The sequence below is a fragment of the Varroa destructor genome, unplaced genomic scaffold (assembly GCF_002443255.2).
Source record: "Varroa destructor unplaced genomic scaffold, Vdes_3.0 BEIS01000001.1, whole genome shotgun sequence".
Lineage (NCBI taxonomy): Eukaryota > Metazoa > Arthropoda > Arachnida > Mesostigmata > Varroidae > Varroa > Varroa destructor.
The window spans coordinates 13,966,131-13,990,054 of record NW_019211454.1 but is presented as its reverse complement, the minus strand read 5'-3'; the positions used below and the strand labels follow the sequence as shown (position 1 = coordinate 13,990,054).

Sequence of the window (23,924 nt, the reverse complement as noted above, 5' to 3'; positions counted from 1 at the left end):
TTCATTGCGTTTCTCACGCACTTTGCAATGCTGACTTACACATTATCTCTATCCGTTTACTCCTACGATCCAACAAACGGTAACTTGATTGTTATTTTTTCAGCATATCCTATATGGTTAAGAACGATGTAGAATAAGGAGCCTGCCGTAAAACGTGGCCTGAAATTCAAGCACTATATATATATATATGATGGAGATGCGAACTCGTACTAAACCTACCGCTCTCGATCGTTTAGGCCGTTTTCGAAGAAGAATCTTCTCACATCGCCATTAAACTTTATGCCGTCGAAAATCTAAGTCGAACTTGACTAGGCTCATGGGGCACAGTAGGCAGAACGCATACCAGATACGTGATCTACGGACAGGGCGGGATTGTAAAGCTCGTTGGCCCGTTATTCAACGATCAGATTTTTTTTTTTATAAACAGGCGATTTGTATCAGTGACTACAGCTTATATCTAGCTACTCAATGGATTATACTGCCAAACAGTGGCGGCTACTCATGGGACAGTATTCGTGGGGAAATGTACATTACCGTTAAGCAACATCAAGAGGAGGAATGAGATTGCGTTTGAAACTCGTTCATCGAACCGTTCAAATCGACTGCTCTCGTCTATAATCTGGCCGATTTCGTATGGTCGGCAGGACTAAATCGAAATGATGACTCTGCGTCTGTGAACAACGTCTACGATGTAACTTTCGTTCCTGCAATAATGACGTTCACGTAGAAGTTCACGTTAGTATGCACTATATATTGATAGTATATCTGTATGATGAATGGAATTGCTCGCCGTAGATCGCGGTTTGTCAAGATTGACTTTTTAAATGACAACAGGCATCTATTTTTCGTTTGCCGGATCAACAAGAATTTTCCACAAATTATTTTCTCAATTGCGTAAATTTCCAATAAACATAGAGAAATTCCTACCGAAGCGCAAAAAGTTATCGAGCCACCGGCTGGACTAACTAGCAGACGAGATCTACGACAGAGCGGCGATGATTCGGAGAACAGGACTCACATGGTACAAATCGCAGATCTCTATGGCCACCGTTGTTCTACTTATCCTAGGCGAGATTTCTGATCCATTGACATGCTTTGATCTACGTAGTCATCAAACCGACTCACTCTAATGGCCGTATGGTCATTTTTTTTCTTATTTTCGTGTCGTTAAAGCATGTGCTGATTGTTCGAGGGATGATCGATTATCGCCTTTATCTGCTACTAATTTTTCTACGGCTATATGCTTTAGGAAGCGATGCGGCAACGGCGGCCTGGTCGCTTGCGCTGCCGACAATCAACAGTAAACTCTCGCAGAATTATAGGGGGAGATGCAATTTATCTACACGACGATGACTATATCACCGTTATCATTATCCTAAGGATACGGCTCTTAGCCTACTGGAAACTACCAATAAGTTTTGCTCATTTTGAAAACAACAAGCTCAGAGGTACATACGATTGGATACAGCATCTGTTAAATGTAGCACACAAATCGATGGAATTACGAAGGGGGTGTTTGATGCTCGCTGCGACCCTGATGATGACGATCGAGTTTGAACTCAGTCGTGTCCTGCTGGAAAGTCGGGGAGGGGCAATAGAGTAGTCGTGCGGTGCTTCACTCCGATGTGTCCTAAAGAGTACGGTAGTTAATCAGTCAAATGAATTTGTGGAACTTTTCGCAGTAGTTTTTTATTCGTCACTATAGCTGTATGGTGACAAGGAGCGCTGTTCTGTGATTTGTCTGCAGGCCACTACCAAGCTAGTAAATATGAAATAATGCCTACTAGTCACTATTCCAGTTATGCATGTGTCCTTCATGCGGCCTCACTACCGAAAACTACACGGAACTAGCTTGGTAATACGTATTATTATTCTTCGATGTTATTTACTTCGTGATTTGATTATCAAGGCGTGGTAGTTTTGAGACTAATTTTCGCTTACAACGAAGATGGCGCACTTCGCCCCATAGCCATCGAATAAATGTAAGTCTACTGGAAGTATGGTGCCAGTACGTAATTGATTCAAACTTTTATATGAGACAGCGAGGGGGGATCGATTCGCCCCGTACGCCCTACGAACCGTCAAGGTATTTTAGGGAGTGTGCCAATAAAATTAGCCGTTTAGTGACGACTGCTTCTGCTTACATAAAGGTACGCATACCATCCATATGTTTTTGTGGATGGATGCATGCTGATCAATGGACTCCCCGACAAGGGTGACTTTGCTGTTTATGTTATCGAACGACTATCATTAAACTTAAGAGATTATTGGCTTAGGAAATCTTTCTTCACGAATAGTTTCCTGTTGCTGCGCCACCCGTTGCCTGAACGTCGAGGGCGCTACGGAGGCAGTCATCAACAGAAAGTAGTGCTCCAGGCACTCTGCGTGTTTCTAGTCCGTAGGTAGCTGCGCGCCAGAGACTCAGTCGCCAGTCCGGTCGTAAACCGACTTGGCATATAATATATAGCATAAGAAACATGAAATGACACGAAACAGAACAGTCATTTAGGTAGTCTATATATATTCGTTTCACGCAATCACTGCCGTCGTTTGTTGCGAATATTGGCATTGCGCTGTTATCAGATTGTAGAGTATTTCGAACTACGGTATTAAATCGTCTGACTGACTGACTGACCGACCGGCCGGCCGGCTGAGCCGAACCCTAACCCATAGTTGTGCCGTTGAACTGCTGTTAGCTTAATCTTGCGGTAACTTGTTTATCCCTTCAAGTTTGGACTTCGAAGCACGCGTCTACCTATTACGGAATCTATCGCAGCTCAAATATATTCGCGGTGTTTATTTCGAAGTCTGTAAATAAGGGTAGATATGAACTCGATATCGGTCATCACCGTTTGCGGTTTCCGTGAGAATCTAGTATATTTTCATCTAATTTTAATGGCAATCGTCAGCTTCTACTCTGTAATATGTTGTGTGCAGTATAACAGCCTATTGCAGTGAATGCTTTGTCTGTTCCACAATCTATTTTTCCCTTTTCGTCTCGCGAACTTTAATTCCCTCTGTACAGAGTAAAGCTGTCAGTTTCATTTGCCCCTCCTTCGTTCACCGTTTCGGAATCAGTCGCTGTTTTTTTATAATTCAATCCACCTTCCTTCTTGGTCAAAGGTGATCTGATCAAAGGTCGATTCAGCGGCGATGATCGTGGCAGAAAATCGTTGCCACGGTATTTGCCGTGAAGGATCTCCGCAATGATCAGGCGTGAAGCCAACTCTGAGACGCAACGAATGATCATGCATCAGTGCTTTTGGGAAGCTAAATCACGAATCGTAATAGATTAAGCGATGCAATAGCAGAAGGCAACGAAGGCTTCTAGGCTCTTGTAACTAATTGTTATATTATAGGTACCCGCCTTAAGTTGAAATGCGTACAGCTTCGTTGGTGACGAAGATAACAATAAAGGCAATGACACATCAAACAAGAAAAACAACCAAATTGAAACGTTCCGCAAATCAACTGGATTGGAGCCTGTGGAGAAGCTACGCTAACCAAACAAATGATAGACATTAATTGGCCATATTGGTAATTGTTCTTACGAAGTAAATGGCACAAAATAGTATGGAGACAAATTGTCCTACAATAGTTTAGGTGATCTTTGGCTAGAGTGTAACGGTGATTACTGAAAATTTTAACGGAATGACTGACACCACTGGTCCTGTCTATGAAAGTTTATTTACTATGTTGGCAATTTTGTGCTTCACATAGCCGGCTAGTGTTTGTTGTCGTAATAGGCTTTCTATCGATGAAAACAATGGTTCTATCGAAATTTCTTGTCGTGAGTTCTCAAACCGAGAGGTAGATATCGAATGCTTATCGTCTTCGTTAGAGCTAGGGCATCAGAAGTAAAGGCAACCGTTGTCGTAGGAAACGTACTACTTACGTACAAAATCTCGTACTTCCTCATAAATGACTGATTTCGAGGCGTGTGGCAAAACGTATCATTACATTACATCTATTACAACCTGACATTATTTAAATATTTAGACGTGTGGCATTGAAATGTATAGATGTCATTTGTGTAAGATAGCTTGAAAATGAAGATATCCTAAAGTAAATCTACCGAATCCTTTAAAGCAAATGTATACCGCATTCAAATAAATTCGACTCTTCTTGCTATCTAATAAACGTTTTATTAATTACTTTAATCTTCGTACTACGTAAAAGTCGATTAACGTTCGGTGCGCCGTTATCTCCTGCTCAGTACCTGCAATAGATGTACCGATGCGTCTATGTGGCTGTTTGTCGCCCACGGTTAAAACTGCCCAGTTATTACGATGTTGAACTGACGACTGAAGACTGGGACAGTTAGAAAACGAAGACGCGTAGTAATGGAAAGCGAAGAAGAGTATCAGTGGAGTACTCGTGAATGATCGTGTCTCTGTGTGTACCACAGTGATTTTGATTAAGTTTTTATAGCCTTATTTAAAAGTAACCGAAAAAGATACGTCAGAATGGCTGTCTGTCTATTAACAACGACCGGACAGGAAACCGCGTTTGTTGCGTTTTTCTTCTTTTTTTTCCGCGAAGCGTGCCAGACTGACAATGGTACCATTCAATTTTATCTTTGCCATTGATAATTTTCTATTTATAATTATATAATATGTACATCAACTAGCTGATGACGACTGAAGTACTTTTTATCTGCATGTATCGATTAGTACAAAAATGTTTCATGTTATTGTTGGTCATATGATTTGTGTTAGTTTATTCCCTCATTCAGAGTTTCCGTATGAAGCTCGCTATATCTTGTGTACCCACTCGAAGGTAGAAGTAAGTAGATTTCATTGACAACGGGTAAATTCATATAATGAATTCCGATGTATACTTCGCGTCGATAGAAACGTCAATGTGGCTTACTATTAATCTAAGAGCGTTCAATGGAGAAAATGTTTTTTTCTTAGTTAATATTAAGCATTACGGTGAAGTAGACACCCGCAAAGCGTTTTTGCAAGTGTATAACGAATGATTTCCTTTTCGTAACATTCTACGATTGTCTACGAACGTTTCACCGTGCATTGTATGTATTACGTGCAGATGCTGACATACCTATTATTCGTTCTAGTTTCCTCAGATTTAAACCACCTGGAGAATCTATCTTATTCCTCAGATGTTGTCTTGACATTTTTTTAAACTCGAGGATCTCGAGTCGTTGGAACTATACGTCCTTGACCAAGAGCTTCGGCCAAGTTGGTATTAGAGTACAAACCTGTCCCGTACGCACCTGATGATCGAATATAACAAATACGTCCTTTTTCCAAATCGACAGATTTATTTTTATCGGTAGAGAAACATATAATGAAACAGGCGAACGGGATCTACGCGCGGTTACTGTCACAATGGTGAATACGTCGAAAATATCGATTGCGACGTTTTCTGGTGGACGTTTTCGACGTCCGCAGGGCATACAACATTTACAGAACTATTCGCTATACATATTTCTACACTACCTTTCAAATAAGCCAGCTTGCCATGCCCAATCTTTGGGTCTTGTTTTTGATGTTCATTCCCATGTTCGCTGCAATCTAAATTAGCGCCATAATGTATTTGCCAACCGTCGGCACAACAAAATGAAACGAGGGCTACTAGCAAACCTAATTGATAATAGATAATGTCTCAGGCAGCGAGAGCATTAGCGGCTTTTGCCGTTCCTAATAACAATCATCATCATCATAATCAAAGCCGCGCCAAAAAACAGATTTCTTTTTACGTCTGAAATTACCTTTCACGCTCGATGGAGAGAGAGCGTGGCATGTTTATTTGGATGACCCTACGGTGGGACAGCTTTCTGTCATTTTAGTTATCGTTTCTAGCGGTAACTTCCGATAAAGCGAAACGTAAGCTAGAAACGCTTATCGGACGCGTACAACAAACCAGTGTGAAGGAATCCACACCATATGTACACCTTTCTTTAGTTCTGATGCTACTGCATTTTTGGGGATGGAAAGTAGTGCGCTTGTGTCTGCATCGCCTCGTGTGTTGTGAAGCTTGCAATTATAACGATTCAAAATGCCTCGTACGATCACGTCAAAGATACACGCGTCCGTCATGGACAGCAAGGCTTTTTCTAAGGTGACTGTTGCATACAAGTCTAACTAGATAATGGAACCTCAGTTGCCTTTGCGTTGGCCAGCCGTATCGAGCCTTAGGCATACGGGAACGTCATTAGCTCATTTGCAGCGTCCAAGCTGATTCAACTTCAAATAAACGATAAAGATGTTATCGATGATGATGATGGTGATGATGAGGTCAGGCAGAGATCTGGTCAGTTGATGTTGGAATGTCTATGATACCTTCAACGATTCGTCCGTTTCACTAACATCGTCTGTCAGTTATCCGAGTTGTTTTCTTTGTAGCGATTTCATTGTCAGTTTGTTACTTGGTTTTGATCAGACATTATATGAGACGTGCAGTGGCACAGTTTGGCTCTGACCATCAAAGGCTCGTCGCGCCTTAGAGCACAAGTCTCACATTCAGCGCAATGCAATTGATTTTAAAAAAATCCTAACCTAAAAAGGCTCGAAAGAGGTTTCGTCACGCTACGGTTGTTCCCCACAAATTTGTTGCCAAAACATTTTCGATTCATTGCATTGGCGAAATGCAGCATTGGCGAAAGCGACAGAACCATATTCAAGAGTAGCCATCGAGTGTTCGCTATTACTGTTTAAGCTTTGGTCTCTGGAAAGTCGTGTCAAACAAAACAGCCGCAAAAAACTGTGTACCATTACAAGGTCAGCGACAATTCCACGCAGCATCACCCTAATACGCGAATATTTTCGCCAATTCTATATACATATATAAGTGATCCGTTATCGTGCCAAACGAAAAATGCGCGCCAGCTTTTCGAAGAAACGCCTGCGTTCGCTAATCGATTTATAGCATGTTATAAGGCGTTAGAATTAATTGAGGCGAACGGCGCAACAGATAGCAGAATAGAAAAAAGCCACGCCGAAATTTTGCCTGTTCCCTATTCTTTAGACCTGGCGGAACCACCGCCTCGTAACGTCAATTTCCTGCAAAATGCAGCAAGCTATGGTGTAACTAGGGGGTACGTACGAACTGCGATAACTTGAGACGGGAGCAGATCTAGTGGCTATAGAATTTTTGCTTTTATGCGAAGTGCTATTTTTGAACTATCAGTTCAGATCGACTGGATAAGATATCCTGCCAAATAGAATAGGTAAAATATTTATGAATTTGCCATAAAAGCGCATTATTGGCTCGACTGAGCGGACTGTCTATGGGGGACTTGGCACGCGAGACGACGAACGATAGAAAATCCACTCAGCTTTATTGAGTAGGGCCGGTTGCAAAGAATCGCTCATATATATGGATACATCGACGCCTCTTTGGTGAGTCAAACGGTGGCGAGCCTAAACGTATCGATCATTACTGTTAGCCTACACTACTTTTAAATACTTACGCGTTAACTTGTTGTTGTTGCTATCTTACTTCGGCACAACTTTGTTTTTGAATGAAGCTGTTATCTATATAAATGTGTATTTCGTTAAAACTAATAAAATATACTTCTTTTATATATTGTATTCTACTAGATCAATGGAGTAGCCTTTCCGCGTTAGCGTGCGAACGCTCATTTAAAGTAATCCGCATTAAGGCAATACACTAGTTCCGTAAACTTTAAGCTAATGAAAGGGCAAGTAAGATAACTTAATCAATACTTCTTCTGTATTTTTTCATTGTGCACCTATAAGAGTTAGGTACGGTAATGTCGGCTATGGTGGAGGCTCGTGTTCAAGCCTTACTCCAAGCGCCATCCTCACCCCCTCGTCGGGTACCAATGCTCCCGACATCTGGCGGTGCCCAGCTCAATGTCGACTGGGAGCCTCAGAAAAAGCGATTCGCCTTGTCGCTTCAGTCGAAACGATCGCACCGGGCCCAGCTATCAGCCACGGAACTCCATGCCGCCCATCGAGATTTGCGAAAAGCCCAGCCCAGCCTTGACGAACTGTTTCCAGCAAAGCTTGCTCCAAGAACATGCTCAGAGGCCCAGCCGGTTTGCGCTGAACTCAAACGGTACCTCAAGGCAGTGCTCGAAGGTGAGTGCACAAACACCAAGTACGATTATTTCGAAGTCGATAGGAGTTTTATATTGAAGTTCAGTTCCGTACATAGTGAACTCATTTTCATAGGTTAAAGGCTCAAAGGTATACGATGGACCCAATTTTACACAATGAAAAATGTTTATGGTTATTAATACTAGACGTAAGATCGACCGTATGTGGCTGAATGATTCAAAGAAGTTAACCGATATCTATAATCGTCACTTTAGAATCCTAGTTAAACAGTATCTTGAGGGAATCTATTATGGTTTAACCAGTGGTCGTCGTCAAGTGCCATCCGTTTAGCAGAATTTGGCGGTACTACAAAGATAACTGTTGGAAAAGTTCATTAGCCTTTGTAGTTCTATTATAAGTACTTTTACACCGTATTATCGATATAACGGAAAACGTATTGAGTCTTCGATAGTTTCAGTTCCCGCTTAGTAATAGATGAAGTAACAGAAAACAGCATTTTTATAATGTGCCCACCTATCACGAGAGCACACAACGATAGGCAAGGCACACTCTGCAAAACCCAAATCTATGGTATATAGTCGTTTATGTCCAAGAGCGACAAGACCATAGAATATGTAACGTCTGTCTTCTAAGAGCATATCATTTCTTGGGTGAAGACACCGCTATATATATATAATATATATATGTTTTTTCTTAGAAAAATTATCAAACATGGCCACAGTGCAGTCTAGATCTGGAGAAAACTGTCATCATCTAACAACAGCAACTAAATCCCCACCAAAAGAATAGCGTACATATATTAACAATAGCAGGATCGGAAAGAACAACACAACTGATCGATCGCAGTGCGCGATCATGTTAGTTACTACGATGGCAATCGCATGTACCGCCTCCAGCTACGATCTGCTGTTTATTACAATGGACAATGAACTCTGTTCGTGTGTGTTCGTCCTAGACGAAGCATGAAATAACATGCATAGCTCGAGGGGTGGATAGCCACATGTAAAGTACCCACACACACGAAGTGTCAATACCGTTGGAAAAAAACACGTGATCCGCGCAGTCGTTCAAGCAACGAATGTATATGCTACAAAATATCCACGGGAAAAAAATCAGGAAATCGCGCCATCTGCCAAAATGTTCAATATCAAAGTAGAAGAGATAGTTATAAGACGACTGGGACTATAGGAAAACACAATCTGAAGTGCTACCAGTCCTCTAGTAGAAACGAAGCCACCAAACTGGACGGAAGATTCATCATTCCCTGTTAGCTATAATATGACAATGACAGTACTATTATTAATGGTAAATGCCGGCAAGGTAAGCGACTCGTCAAAAGAAGCAACCCCCCGCAAACGCATCGGAAGAACAAGACGCAGGATGTCGGGACCTTAGTATAATCGTATCCGATAGTACGATTCTCCATCGTAAATGACATACGTATGCGGCCGTAGCTCGATGTTACCTTGTGGCATTATATGGTATGGAATATATACGTAAAGCATATGAAGACACGATGGGCATGAGAAGCTTGTCGCCTTACGTAGTTTAGCCCCTAACAGATGAGGCTAGCGACTCCGGTCGACGGTACGCGTCCAAAATAGGACCACTGTCGATGCAGCTATTCGCTGGGGCGCAGCGAGGCGTCACTTTGCGCCCTGGGCGCAGACACGCTAAATCCACCGATGCAAGCGATTCAAGCCCCAAATCTGGTCGTCCCCCCGCGTCGCAGTTTACTGTCAGGTCACTGCTACTGCTGGCCACGAAGGTTCATCGAAAGAACTGATTTACCAATGGCAAAGCAGCTATACCGTCAGCAGCCAGGCCTGCTGCTGATGTTAGTCCCGTGTTCACGTTTGTTTTCTGGTCGTTAGCTGGAACGTCACGAACAAATAGAACGAACCAAGCAGCTGAGACGCAATGCGACCGACGGTATCGGTCAACTTGGTCAGCTGACTGACTGACTGACTGACTGAACAACCGTTTGTCAAGCAGCCTTTATCGTAAGATGCGGCAGTAAACTGGAATGCGATAGTTTGCAGGGGTTTCGCGTGTTTTTGTGGATGCCGGTGGCCATACTCTACGAGCGTTTTGCTAAGCGGGCGCGCGATAATTGCCGCGGCTGATGTCGGCTACCTGACCGCTAACGGTGTCGGAAGACTCTGCTCTATGATAATATGGTCTTCTCGTTGTCTTCGTTTTCCGCTTGGCAGCGCGCAACCGCACATGCGGATGCACCGTATTTTCAGGCGTTTCATTGGCTCATGCAATGTTTGCTGCTGAAACAAAAGATCTGTGATGAAGAACGGAGGGGGAAACGAAGTAGGAAGATTCGCATTGATGGAAAACAGAAATTTACTAACTACCGAAAATTCTATCGATGGCGTTGTATGGAGCAAATTGCCAGTGGTTATTGTACCAAAGGGGTGGGGTACTATTGAAAGCTGTGGTCGGTGTCTTACGCTGCCAGTTTAGGTAACAGCTTGTATAGGTGTGAATGGCTTTTGAAGATTGTATATGCGTGCTTATGTATACACGTCTGCGTGCCGATGATAAGCCTACAGTCAGAAAAAATGCAGCAAGCAGCTATCCACTTATTCAACTCATTTGGCTCGAAACACATTGAATGCACTGTGTTTCCTGCTGATTACGTTAAAAGCAAACAAACGCGGCATTTTTGAAAACAGAAGCAAGAGTGCGCACGGACGCCATAGGTCTATATCGTATCATCCTTTACCGGCAGATGATCAATTTTCGAAATTGGTCTGCTGTTTTGTCAGACACTGCGAAATATCATGTTTCTTTTTTTTTAGTTAATTAGATAATTAATAAAAATTCTATTGCGGATCTCGGGCATTGTACGTAGGCTGTCCCAGTGATAGCTTAGCGCGTAACGTGGTTGCGTGCAATATTGATTGCTGACTCGTAGTGGTCTAGGTTCGAATCCGGGCGTACGTACACTTCGTTGTGTACTCTAGGTTCGCCGTAAGATAATATGAAGCGCTTAATGGCGGTGGCGGACTCCGAACATTTAGCTTCAGCGGCAATAGCCGGCAATGTTTAAAAATGATGAAACTCTTTACGGTTTCTTAACTTAGTTTAAAGCAATAGTTACTGGCGATACCGAACGTCAGGCTGGAAACGTTGGCTTTTAGTAATAAAAAGCTTGCTAATACAGTATTATTTGTATACATATCTACATTAAATGTCTCCATGTTTTAGAAAGCTGGTTCCTGTTAACGTGGATTCGAATTCAAAGCATCTCGTATCTTTAAGTTTACTGGGCAACAAGTTACCGCTGCACAGTATCTATACTAATTCACTTGACGTTTTCAGAACTGTAGTTTGTTCTGCCTACTATACGCTAACTAAGCAATAATCGGTAATTATTTTCGGTTTCTCATGGTGGTAGGTTGCGGCGCGACGTTAGTTGCGTGGGTGTTTTTTTCGGCCGAAGATGTTCCGTATGCAGAACTGGACCCAGCGGTGGATGATCTTCAGCGAAGGATCCTGGAGGATGAACTTCGGAGAGGTCGCGAGGAGATGGCGCGGGTACTTGAGGCCAAAGAAACGCTTGGCCTTGATACAGCTTACACAATGGAGGACGAGGTAGTATATTACAAAAGTGATAAGAGAATACGTTGACGATTATAACGATCGCAATAACAGTACAATATATCGCTGTGGCCAAGGTCAACGGGCCTACTCTCCTCAAGGCACTTCCCTGCGCATCTAATGCGATTCTATTACATCTGGAATATCTGTTAGTGGTTAAATACCTCTGTTTCGACCTAGGATCTGTATTTTAGATACCAGGCCTAATGAGCTGTACTCCGCCAAATCAACTGTTAGCGCTAATTTAGCGATTTAAGATGTTGTTAGAGAGATGCCTGTTTACAAATCTAATTTCTCTTTATTCTTATTTTGTCATTTTCGTTGCGCTCTGCGACTTGCCATATCGTCAGGTCGTGACAAATATTAGTTTGGCGTTAGGAGAGCTCTTTAACTTTCGCATGTCGACGTTCGCTGAAATGCACGACCTCGCCACAGGAGGGCGAAGTACCCAGTGGAGAGAGAGAGCCGACTCAGCTCAACAGTCGGTGGACGAACTCACCATTGTCTATCACGCGGCCTGCCTGGAACTACTTGGAGGTAACAAAAACAGAAACATAATATAGGTATATTATCTTGTAGGTCTACTATCGGGGTGCTAGTAGGTTGGCTGTAACGAGATTTAGGGATAACCCTTTAATGTGATAAAGATAAATCGAATTTTCGTACTTAGGAACACTTAATGTGGAGAGCTATTATCCAGTTTATTTTTGAGAGATACAGTAATGAATTTATGAAGTAAATTTATTTTTCCCTTTCTGCAATTTATTGTTAAGTGTTCTACGATTTTCTGCATCTTGTGGCTGGGTGCAAAAAGTTGGTTCTTGTAGACGCCAAAGAAACTCAGAACCGTATCAGTCATAATTGTTTATATTAAACGCCTCTGAATAAAACTAGTGACCTGATTAGGTCTATTTAATAAGTGATAAAATAATCTGGATCGCAAAGAGCCCAGTTACTTGGCTCGGCGAATCGTATCCCATTTGGCCTACTTTCCTATTGTGAAATAATGTTTTCGTAATATCGTTCGATGTATTGTCAACTGGAGCACTATGCAGCATCTCCTCTCGCAGGTAGTGGCTTGATCATGCCGTAAGCCCTTTTCTCGGAAGGGCACACATATCTACATATGGGCGGTTATATATTTAGCCAATGTAATAGACTTACGTAATACGAACGTAATACTTACGAATACGTAATCGATCTAAGTATAAATTAACCAATACGTAATTTTGTCACATTTGCATTTATTTAACGGTTGCGACAGAAGAGCGTCATTGAGGATCATCATGAACATTGTCATAAAAGCCATACGAGTTATGCCATACGAGTTATGACAATCAAAGAATTATCGCGAACTCTTGTCATTTCCCATAGGCTACTGTAGAAACTATAAAAATAGCAATGCCCAGGTAAGTGGGTTTCTCTACGAGAGAGTCAAACGGCAATTACTGGGCGTACGTATGGGCTGTTTTAAGTGGGAATACGTTAGAAGTATGAACTTGTCACACAAGCATTCGCTAGACGAACATGTAACTTGCTTAAAAACTATACACTAGAAAATAATTGATTTAGTTAAATGTATTAGTTTTTACATCCTGAACATTAGGTCAGCCCGAAGACAGGTGATATCTATCGACGTATGAGCGATTACAGATGCATTGTCATCGATCTAAGAACCATAGCGACGTGGGCTCCGCCAAAAAGAGTTGTCCTCATATATTATATAAGGACATATTTTCTATTAAATAACAGTTGATAACAAACCCTCTAATCAGGATGAAGGATGAAGGACATACGACTATGTGAAATAAGTGTCGCTGAATTCAATCAAGCACCAAAGTGGCCATTTTGGTGTTTTCGAGCTGGGACTTTCGACGCAAAGTATCCATTGAGCGTGTCGATTTGTCAGTAACTGGTGATACAATGAATGGCAGGTATCATTCGTCAGACAAAAAATATATTGAAATGTGCGAGCGAGGTAGGAATAGTCGTTAGAACGAAAAGAGATTGATAGCAAAGCGATATTTAGTTGAAGTTTTTAGAATTTGTTGTGGTGGTTGCTGTTGCTGTTTCTGTTAACGGTGTTCACACAGGCCAGCGAGACCGGATGAAGCGAGATCTGAGAGCACTGGAGTTCAGCCGCTGGAGTGAATCACAGCAAAATCGTTTTCTGAAGCTGAGCGCGTTTGTGAGCCAAGAGCGACTTCGATGGATGATCGCCGTACGGACAAATAAACGGAGGTTGAAAATTTTTTATTAGGTCTTTTCTAATATTTTCCGTTGAGAGAGGACGACGACGAAAACCGAAAAGATCATCTATTTCTAGATTCTTCTGTTTAGAAGATGGCCGATGAAATAGAACAAGCGATTCGAAATACTATAAATAGAAAAGGTTTGAACTTAACTAAAATGTAGACCTTTCGAATTTTCTCGTGAATTTCGCTCCAACTAATGCACAGAGAATACGACCGCTTAGCAGCAGGCAGCAGTCCAAAGAAACAGGATCGAAGTTTAATTGAAGCCAAAAAAGAAATCTATGAACACCTTCTGAAGATTCTTCAAGAAGAGGAAAACCTTCTTAAGAAACAGAAGGCGATTATGGAGAAAATCGCAACGGGTGAGTTGACACTTAGGATACGGGTCCTATTATATTTTACTCATTCACATCCATATATCCCAGCCAGGCCGATCGTTTTGATCCTTACAACAGTACAGCCAGGAGAACAAACACGCCGAAACAACGTGATACATGAAATGAGACCGTGTAATGTATATAGTGAAAAATCATGCCACGTCATTGTTATCGCACGCGTTTATTGTATGCCCACTGTTGCCCATCGCTTCCAGGCAATGCTGATCCAGAAGATTTCGGCGATGCGACGGAAGATGTCGAGGAGCTTGAACTTATCTATGGCAAGCGAAACCTTCTCAATATGTCAGAAGTAGCGGTGCGTCTGTCGTCGATCTATCAGCGAAGAGCGATCCTGCGAAATAAAGTGCAGACATGTCAGAATATCCTGAACAAGGGGGGCTTCAGAGATTCTAGTGTTTCGTTTACTGGCAGACTTAGCGGTGATTCGTCGGTACGTTGAAAACGATGGAGCAGAATGGACAGGAGATCATAAATATCCTGAAAAACGATCATCAACGAACGAATTCGGCTTCTCCGTACTTTTTATATTTGCTTACGATAATGGATCTATGTATGAAAATGTCTTGCCTTCAGGGATGACTAGAATAAACCAGTAATTAACTTAAATAAATATTTAGTTTGTTTCCATGTAATAGCATTAACGATATAGATTTAACGAGAATTGTTTTATACGAGGTTAATCGTCATTACCCATTTCTGGTTCGCCTTGAGTTCGAAACACCTCCTAGACATTGAAACTAGATCGAATCTATAACTTAACTGTAAAATTACATGTTTGATTCGTTCTTATCATGACAGGGTTGTATGTCTTTAGCAACGCCTTCAGAAGAGGCACTTGAGGCTGCACGACGCAACACGTTGGCTGCACTTCGGGAATACCATCGAGGGGGTCATGGCTCCGTTAGTGCAACCCCAATGCTACGCTTGGACACAACCTCCCGTGGTCTCACCCATATGCATAACAACAATAACAACAACAACAACAACATAAGCGATACATGCATTAACCAGGTCAAGGCAGCGTCACTGAGCTGAGGTCGGCCCGAAATGAGGCTGGGGAGACGCTACAGACGAAGGCTGATCTCGATCGGTTCTTTAGGCTAATCCACAGAAACAGATGCGAATATTGAATAGATGATGATATTCCCTCCGAGAAAGCGACAAACCTCCTAACGGGTCGCAGAGACCTCCAATGACGGGGGATGGGCGTTAATGGCTGAGCCTGATCGTCAACGGCTCCGTTTGGGTATCCCACCCGATGAATTAGCGGTACTTCAAATGGCTACGGAAAATGGATAAAACCGTTAGGCGTCGTGGGCATTGCAATTCGCAGAGAACTTTTTTAGTCGTAGGTTTGTGTGTGACATTGGCACACCGATACGAACTGGACGCGTCTATTCGATAGCCGAGGTGCTTTGCCTAAGGTTCATGAATGGTTTGACCGACCTACGCGAAGTAGGCAGAATGCTAGCATTCAGTTGATATAGCTGACAGCTTCCGTCCTTAGAAACCTAAATGACTCAAAGAACGACGAGCAAGATGGAAAAAAGACTATGAAAAATAGTTTGTCGACAACAGGCAGGACAGCAAATTACTGATCCTACGCACATACTTTTTGCCCAGCATGTGTCTACACCCCCCTCTTTCTACATGTATCATAGAAATGATGTTAGTAAAGCGACGACGACGACGACGACGACGACGAAGACGACGACGACGACGACGACGACGACGACGACGACGACGACGACGACGAAGTTAAGTAGGGAAAAAAGTCCATCATTTTTTTCTAGTACGATAAAAACAACCTAGTCTATGAAGGTTTAAATAGCTAGATCGTTATTGAATTTTATCACATAAAACGTAAATTCATTGGTTAATACTTTCAGTCAGAGCTGTCATTTGCCGCCGGCTGGGTTCGGCACGAATAGTTATCTGAAGAATCTAATTACATACAGAAACAGATGCAAAGGTATCGCTGAGACAAAAGTTTTAACTGGGCTAAACTCGCAAAAGATCCCTAGATAGACGGATGGCAGACGCGCAGCTCGAGCGGGTTCGGGAAGCCGGAGCTAACTTTAAAGCCAAAAGCTGGTTGTGACGAGAAATGTAAATGATCATATCAGATTTGCATGGGCATAACTGAATAGAATAAACCAAGTAACAATGGCACTATGACGAGAAAAAATTGACGTAAGCAGCAGTGTTTGAGTAATCGATAGCTGCCTGCTTACGTCCGGCCGACAAAGGAGAATGGATGCACGTTTAATATTCAAGACATGTCAGTCTGTTTGGTACAAGCTAGAATGTGATGCAAATAGGAGTGGATAGGGCGATCAATAGGTCGACCTGTTTCTTTTTTGCCGACATAAACAATGTCAACGCGGTCGGCTACGATAATCACTTTGTAATGGCTGAAGTTCTTCTGAAGAACAAAATTTTCATTGTCGGGTGTGTTTTTTTCGGGCGTCATTATAACGATGCACACCATGAACCTATGCATCACTTAACGACTAAGTGCGAAAATAACCGAACGAAGTCCTGTAACCCGAATAATGTGGAGACCCTTATCAAAAAAAATCAGTGAGTGAAGGTGACGACTATACCCACATAGTTCTGTCATTATATGTAAGCTTGACACGTTCACGTCTCAGCGAGAATACTGCCTCTTCTTTACGTTATGGTAAAAGTCGGGAATGATAAGAACCCATCCTGACGGGTGACACAAATCTCATGTTGACTAAGAATTGGCCTGAAAAAGAGATAGACAGACAGATCTGATTGAACCCGTTTTTTTTTTTGTTTTTTTATTGTTATTACCATTAAGAAACAAACAAATGCAGCGAATTGTTATCACGGTTAGCCACTAAAATGTCAAATTATGGCTAATGTAAGAGAGCATTTTTTGTATTTTCGGTGCTCATCTGGACTAACCAGCGGTGCTATTCCAATGTTGCATTCTGCATCGGAGGAATCTTACAGCGAGGACTGTTTAGTATAGATAATATTGCCGATCAACCGCCTGTATATAAAATACATAGACATAATTTCATTACCTATATATATATATATATAAGGAAGAATATATATGATCCATAACAAATTGTATAGCTTTGTTTAACAGCATTTTTTGGGACAGTGAGAAGACAGAGATTTTTCCAGGTGAAGTTGTTGCTACGCACTTTCTTTCAGCTTTTAATATATTTTGTATAATACACCTGTATCTTTCTGTATGTATGATGTTTTTACCAGAGTGGCATGTTAGTATTATTTTTTAATTTTAATAAATAAACATATTTTTCAACATGTTGACATTGCCTTTTATATGGCGTTAAATAAGTCACCCGATTTATTTACCTTTTCTTTTTCACTGGTGATGAATCCTCTCCTGTATTTAGGCATATGTAGATTTCTTGGACGTTCTTTTTTAGCAGAGAATTAATTTAGAAAATTTACAGGCTCAGATGGAGACGTAAATCAGTACCGAGTACGTTCACGAACACACATCCACGCACAAAAAGCAAATCCAAGATGTAAGAAATTGACTAAATAAAGTTTATTTACAGTAAGAAAAAAGATCTACTTAAGTCAGCTGTTTCTTCATTTCGATCTTAAGGTTGTTTAAAAAAAAAAAAAAGTAGTTGTGACTACAGTATAACTCGGAAAGAAGCTACGTACTGTTCTTGGCCGCAGGGCAAGATCTTTATTTCTATCTTGCCAATATCGCCGTTCGAATAGCCGACACGAACCTAGTCTTGCTTAATTACGAGGCGTCTCTTATGATCTGCACGGCGTTCATCACGGACAATCATCTCCCGTCATAGTAGTAAATTTAATTCGATGTTTTTATTCTGTTCAGGGCGGAAAACCGCCGTTTTCTATAGGGATATAGCGTGCATTATGGGGTGTCTGACCACAGCTGTTATCTGAAACGACGCACAGATGGACATATGGATTGATGAGAAATCCGATGGTTCTGTGAGAGAAAACAGAATTAATTCTGATAGTGTAATTCTAGTGAACCCGTACGAATAAGAAACGTTGAATGAGGTGACGGTTTCGGCCGAAAACATCTTTCACTTTAGGATGTTTTTTAGGGTTTGCACAAGTTCAGCTTGAGACTAGAGAACGTTCGCTGACGTACTCGGTTGACATAGACGGCTGTATACCTGTCTTCTGTCTTTCGTTGTTTTTCTCTTCTACATATACCATTATAATACGGAATCAAGATCCGTATGTAAGTAGAGAAAACGACTTTATATCAATTAGATGCCAAACTTATATCGATGGCTGATAGGAGATTCTGTGGTGTTTGTGTACCATTGTAAAATAAAAGGCCAACGTAGGTTCATGCATACTCGACCCTTTGAAGATACGTAAATTAACAGACAAAGGTTACGATCTGGTCGAATGGTGTTCAGAGTTTAACAGATGGGTTTGGGATGCCAACCAAATTCGCTGGTTACGTCCCAAAAGCAATCTTCAATTATTTCGGCTACACGCCTTCGGTTGGATTATCCATAAATTCGATCAATTTCATTTATAAGAATTTCCTAGGGAACGAGCTAGGTGTCGTACATAGGATACAGGGCGGAAAATGCGAACAACTAAGAGTATGGATAACGATATAGTAAGGTTTCAATAATTTATTGCGTACATTGTACGCCTTGTACGTATGCCTAATCAGGGCGAACGATTAGGTTTGCCATAGGACAGGCTGAAACGTGTCTTTGTCCTTAAACGATAGTTTAAGCATCCTGTAGTCTAGTGATACTATGACATCCTTCAGATACGGCCCGTCGAGGCTGAATACAAGCGTAATCTTTCCACGCTAATTCAAACTGAACTTCTAGACGATCTGGATAAAAATAGACTTTCTGTAAAAACAAAAACTTTGTATCAGCATGTTGTTCCTACTTACGCTGTCTCTAAGGCAGTTCTGAATACTAATGGCGTCTGCTATGTTGATCGAATTGGACGAATAAGTTCGGTTCCAGAACAAGTAGCAAATCTAGATTTCTCTTACTTGGGTTGCTTGCTGTCGCGTAAATGTCCCTCCCTGCTAAATTAAGTTGTTGAGCTAAAGCTGTTGTTGAATCCGTGACCTGTTGCAGGCATTTCTACGATCACCTGCTGAAGAAGAGATATATATTGTTCTGGTTGTATCGCATAAAAAGAGGAAAAGCACTGATCCAGTTAGTAAGCATCTGTGCTCCTTTATCGCCGTGAGCGGCAACGCATTGAACGGGGGCACTGTGATCATCTTGACGAAGATTTTCAACGAAGAATATAACTTAATTTCATTGCGATGATTCCCATAGAGACAACACCATTCTATATCAATGATTAATTTGTTAGCTGTTCGACTTAGTAGTAGATAGAACCTGTCTTCGGGAATAGTGTACCGGTATTTGTCATTTGCGGAGGTTTCGTTCGACAACGTATTCGAGAGGATGCCACAGGAAGTCATTTTGTAGGTTCTGCCCCTAAGAGGCGGCGGGAAGCTGGTTAGATGGATTCCGTCTTGTTCTTACGAGAGCATTTAAAATAAAAATTAGAAAGACTCACTTTTAAAATCGAATGCCCTCAATGGTTTATTACGGGCAGTATTTCGTTTTTGCTATTTATCGGCTCAGTTGAGCCTTCGTTGAGGGACCCGATGTAAGCATTACGCCTGCACAGAGTAAAAGAATGTAACACCTGTTCGGAGTAATTTGCTACGAGAGGCAACTAGGCACACTTTGGCCAGAACAAATGGCGAGAAAGTTTCGCCGAGAAGAGTTCTTCATTTTTATAGCAAGATCCTAGAGCAGCTATTGATTGCGAAATTATATTTTGGCCAAAACTGAAGCTTCTCAGTCAGTATATATTTATACTTGTACCGTAGAAAATCCGATCGGGATGAAGAAAATCAATCGCTTCAAGGAATATTGAAAAAATAATCCTGCGTAGGATCGGAACAAAAAACGTAATTTGAACAGGAACATAATTAAGGTTATATCAGCGTAATATCAAGCTTGCCCCAACGATTCTCAGGACTTTCCTTTCAAATATAGTGAGGACGTAACGGATTAGCCTTCATATGTAACCTCGTAACAAGCTGCTTTATTCCATTTACAATGTTGCCAGAAAAAAACCGGACTTCAAAATCCTTCCTTTGAATATAATTCCGATTATGCCTTAATTTGCATATAGTGCATTTTTCAGCTTTTCCTGATCGTAGGCATAATCCATGGTAGGAATTCCTTGACGTTAGAATAAACGCCTGGATAGCCTTCCCGTGCGCATTGATAGCCGAAAGAGACTACACCAACCAAGAGTTTCCGTCCGATTTGGTCGTCGTTAACCAGTGGGCCGCCAGAGTCATTTTGACAGGCATCTTTGGAGCCATCTCTTGCACCTGCGCAAAGATGCGTCTTAATTATGCCCTGAGGTAAGGCCGTGTCCATTTTCGACGAGTAGTTAGCTTGACAAGCGGCGTTGTCGAACACTTCGAGGCTGGCTACCTGCAGTGTTTGGCTAGCATGCTCGCCAAATGCCAGCGATCCGAAGCCAAGCACTTCGACGCCTGCTGAAGGCTCATCTACCCCAATGGGATCTTCAATTGGTAAACAAACTGGCTTAGCGTTTGGTACGGATCTAACTAACGTGACGATCGCCACATCATTATAAAATTTTCCGGGTTGATAGTCGGAATGCATAATGATCTTTTCGATGTCGACAACGGTCTCTGGCTGTTGAAGGTTATGAACACGAATCAATGCACTGAACGTCGTTGGGTCCTGTCGAATATCAAAGCAATGAGCAGCAGTTAACAAGTGGCGTTCGGTCACAAGCGAAGCTCCACACCAAATAACGTAGGGGCCATCTTCGAGGCCTTTCGCAACAATCGGTACCATCCAAGGGTAGATTTTTTCGGCGTTGTTGCCCCCAACGACGCCCGGAGCAAAGTCTTCCCTCTTGGATCGACTTTTTGCAAAGTTACTACTCAACCCGTTTCCTACATTTATTTCACCGCTGTTATTAATCACATTCGAGCCTTCCGCAGCGTAATAGCCTCTGTCCCGCTTTTGCCGCTCTAAGACCAAGCTATCACCGTTTCCCAGAGTGATCACGTGAGGCGTATTGATAAACTGTCTGCGGTAAATCACCAGCTGGCTTTGTGACGGTGACCCATTAGCATATCCGTTATTATAGCCATTGTTGTAGTTATTATTGCCATAGCGATCTTCACTGTTGACGTTTCTGTTATTCGAGTAATCACCACTACCTTGGCCGTAAGCAGCATTATCGTTAGAAATATAGCTGTTTTGTGAATAGCCATTTCTGAAATAGGTGCTACCAAAACGTTGGTACGACTGCTGCTGTTGTTGTTGTTGTTGTTGTTGTTGTTGTTTCAGTTTATTATGGAAACTCTCGGCACCAGTCTGGAAGTACCCGTTGCCACTGTACGGGTATCCTCGTTGACGGAGGATCTGCGCATTTATGGCGTCTTGCCGAGCGATATTACGTGCCTCTTCATCTTCGCTAGGGAACCTAATCGATAGTCCCTGCGTATTCAGTTGTCGCCCATGGCTGCTGTTGTTAACCGGGGGTTTGTAGTTAGTATCCTCACTGTTGTGTGGTGGTAGTGTCGATCCAGCGGGGATGTTTGGAGGGAAAATGTTTGGAGGCGGGAACAATGTAGGTGGCACATGGGGATTAGGAGTTTGTTGCCGTTCGCCACCGGACGGAATTTTCTGATCTACCCTTGGACCGCCGTAGCTTTTCACTGGATAATTGCCTTGTCTTATATCGTCTTTACTTGGTGGCCGTTTAGGATGACTAAGCGGCCTTGATTCTAACAGGCCACAATTACCCCAGTAGGTGTCTCGGTACCACTTGTAAATGGCAGGATCTACCTGACGGATCTGCTCGACGAAGGAATCCCTAAACTTGTTTATGTTGGTCAGTCCGTTATGTTTCTGCCTTTCAGGAGTTGCCGGCAAATGGGGCGGCGTATCCAGACCATGCAGGACATCTATGGTCAGCACTGTCAATGCAACTAGTGGCTGGGACGAGACACGTAACATTATGGAATCCTTTTATTTCTGAACGCTCAGTAGACAGAATCACCTGATCCTATAAGATCACTTCTTTCAGCGTATCTTTATTCCTCTATATTGCGACTTTGTAACCTGGATCCTGCGCAGCGCTACGATACTCTGGCAGAAGTTCGCCAGAAGTTTACGAGACAACTTAAAGTGATTACCGATTAGCCTTATTGCTTTTGCAAGGTTTAGATTACAACACTTTTACGCTCTATGTACAGCCACCTTAGTGGCTAAGAACTGCCTTAGTGCAATCCTTGCCTTCGCTGGTGTCTAGCGTATAGCGGAATTTACTAACACGAGACGACTCAGTCGCGATCCGCCACGCTTCAAACCAAAGCCAACACTACTGACAAACAGACAGATTCACACAACTCCAGATGTCGTTGATATACGTATCTCTTTGTGTCTTCTGGAGGTCGTTACGATTGAACACCGCATTGCGGTCACCACACGGCGGCAAATGATAGCCAACGGCGATGGCAAGCAATTATTCGAAATAAGGAATTGCTCGAGCCCTTGACGTTTGATGCTTGGTGTTTGCCGCTCACTAATAGAACTGGTGCAGCTGAAAAATTAGTTTACCGTATGCTTCTTACCCACGCTTTGCTACCGATATCGCTACTACTTCGAACGTTAGATTCGTCGAATAGAACAAACACGAAACGCAACGCAGCAGCTTAACCGGTGACACAGGCGTATGAGAAAAATCACTACCCGACCACAAATGATCGACGATAGCGGCGACGAGCGCTCTTCGACACGAGCAACGACATGGTCAAAAAGACGGAAAGAGAAACAAACTCACGATTACCCCTTACAGGGAAACTGCGTATACGTACAGGCCCCCATCAGCAACGGCGTTCTATGAGAGGTCTGCCATCCGCTGCTGTACGGGGAAGTGCGGTGGCAACGAACAATTGGCCGGCCGCCCAACCAAAAAGGTACTGCAGCGGACGTCACACTGTTGTTATCCACTGCCGCCGCAGGTAATGCACCGACTGCTTCTGTTGTGGTGGTAAAAATAAGCGAAGGGGCATCCGATTCGCGCAACAGTCGCAGACGTTCTTAAGCGTCAGTAAGCGAACGATTCATTTGATTTGGTTACGAAACTGCGGAGTTCGAATGGTTTCCGCCCAACAACGTTTTTGGTGTTTTCGCCAGTGGAATATTATGCAGCAATTAAACGAGCGGCGAGTGCAAAAAAGAGGATATAGCTGAAGAGAGGGACGTGGCCGGCAGCGCAGATACCATATTATCTCACGCTGTGACATCGACTTTAAGCTCAATGGGCCTATTCAATCGTCACCGCCAGAGAAGACGCGAGGCATGCACCATAACCAAGCCAAAGCCGAATAAAAGGCCTCAGTAAAACATGGTGTTTTTTGCTTTTATCGGGATATGATGTTGCAAAAAGCCAAACGGGAAAGAATGAGTCGTATTCAAATAGAGAGAGCGCCAGCAGCGATCACGATTAACAACAGAAACATGTCTCAAACGCACAGAATGGACGCAGAA

At 42.5% G+C, this 23,924-nt stretch overlaps 2 protein-coding genes and 1 long non-coding RNA gene across 11 annotated transcripts in view; 1 reads left to right on the top strand and 2 right to left on the bottom strand.

Annotated features, from left to right (window-relative positions):
* Positions 1-17,626, top strand: part of LOC111255309 (junction-mediating and -regulatory protein-like) — a 25,585-nt gene extending 7,959 nt beyond the window's left edge. For 4 of the 8 annotated variants that reach the window (XM_022817141.2, XM_022817140.2, XM_022817135.2 and 1 more), the window contains exons 2-8: positions 7,725-8,069; positions 11,461-11,657; positions 12,014-12,200; positions 13,757-13,904; positions 14,123-14,280; positions 14,511-14,746; positions 15,115-17,626. In XM_022817141.2, coding sequence (XP_022672876.1) covers positions 7,739-8,069; positions 11,461-11,657; positions 12,014-12,200; positions 13,757-13,904; positions 14,123-14,280; positions 14,511-14,746; positions 15,115-15,351 — 1,494 coding nt within the window. In that variant the 5' untranslated portion in view covers positions 7,725-7,738 and the 3' untranslated portion in view covers positions 15,352-17,626. Of the gene's footprint in view, positions 1-427; positions 7,365-7,724; positions 8,070-11,460; positions 11,658-12,013; positions 12,201-13,756; positions 13,905-14,122; positions 14,281-14,510; positions 14,747-15,114 lie in introns of those variants that run through there. The other 4 variants (XM_086978457.1, XM_022817138.2, XM_086978458.1 and 1 more) reach the window with 3 other exon arrangements.
* On the bottom strand, positions 14,458-23,924 carry LOC147758287 (uncharacterized). 2 transcript variants are annotated; one of them, XR_015319831.1, is made up of 2 exons: positions 23,215-23,924; positions 14,458-18,242 (listed from the first exon to the last, which is right to left on the bottom strand). It is a non-coding gene; the product is annotated as an uncharacterized LOC147758287 (long non-coding RNA). The 2 variants fall into 2 exon arrangements; XR_015319832.1 differs by having other exon boundaries at positions 23,249-23,924.
* On the bottom strand, positions 20,400-23,168 carry LOC111255307 (uncharacterized). Its single transcript, XM_022817131.2, has one exon. It carries the CDS (start codon positions 22,386-22,388, stop codon positions 20,520-20,522), a length of 1,869 nt encoding a protein of 622 aa, XP_022672866.1. The 5' UTR covers positions 22,389-23,168; the 3' UTR covers positions 20,400-20,519.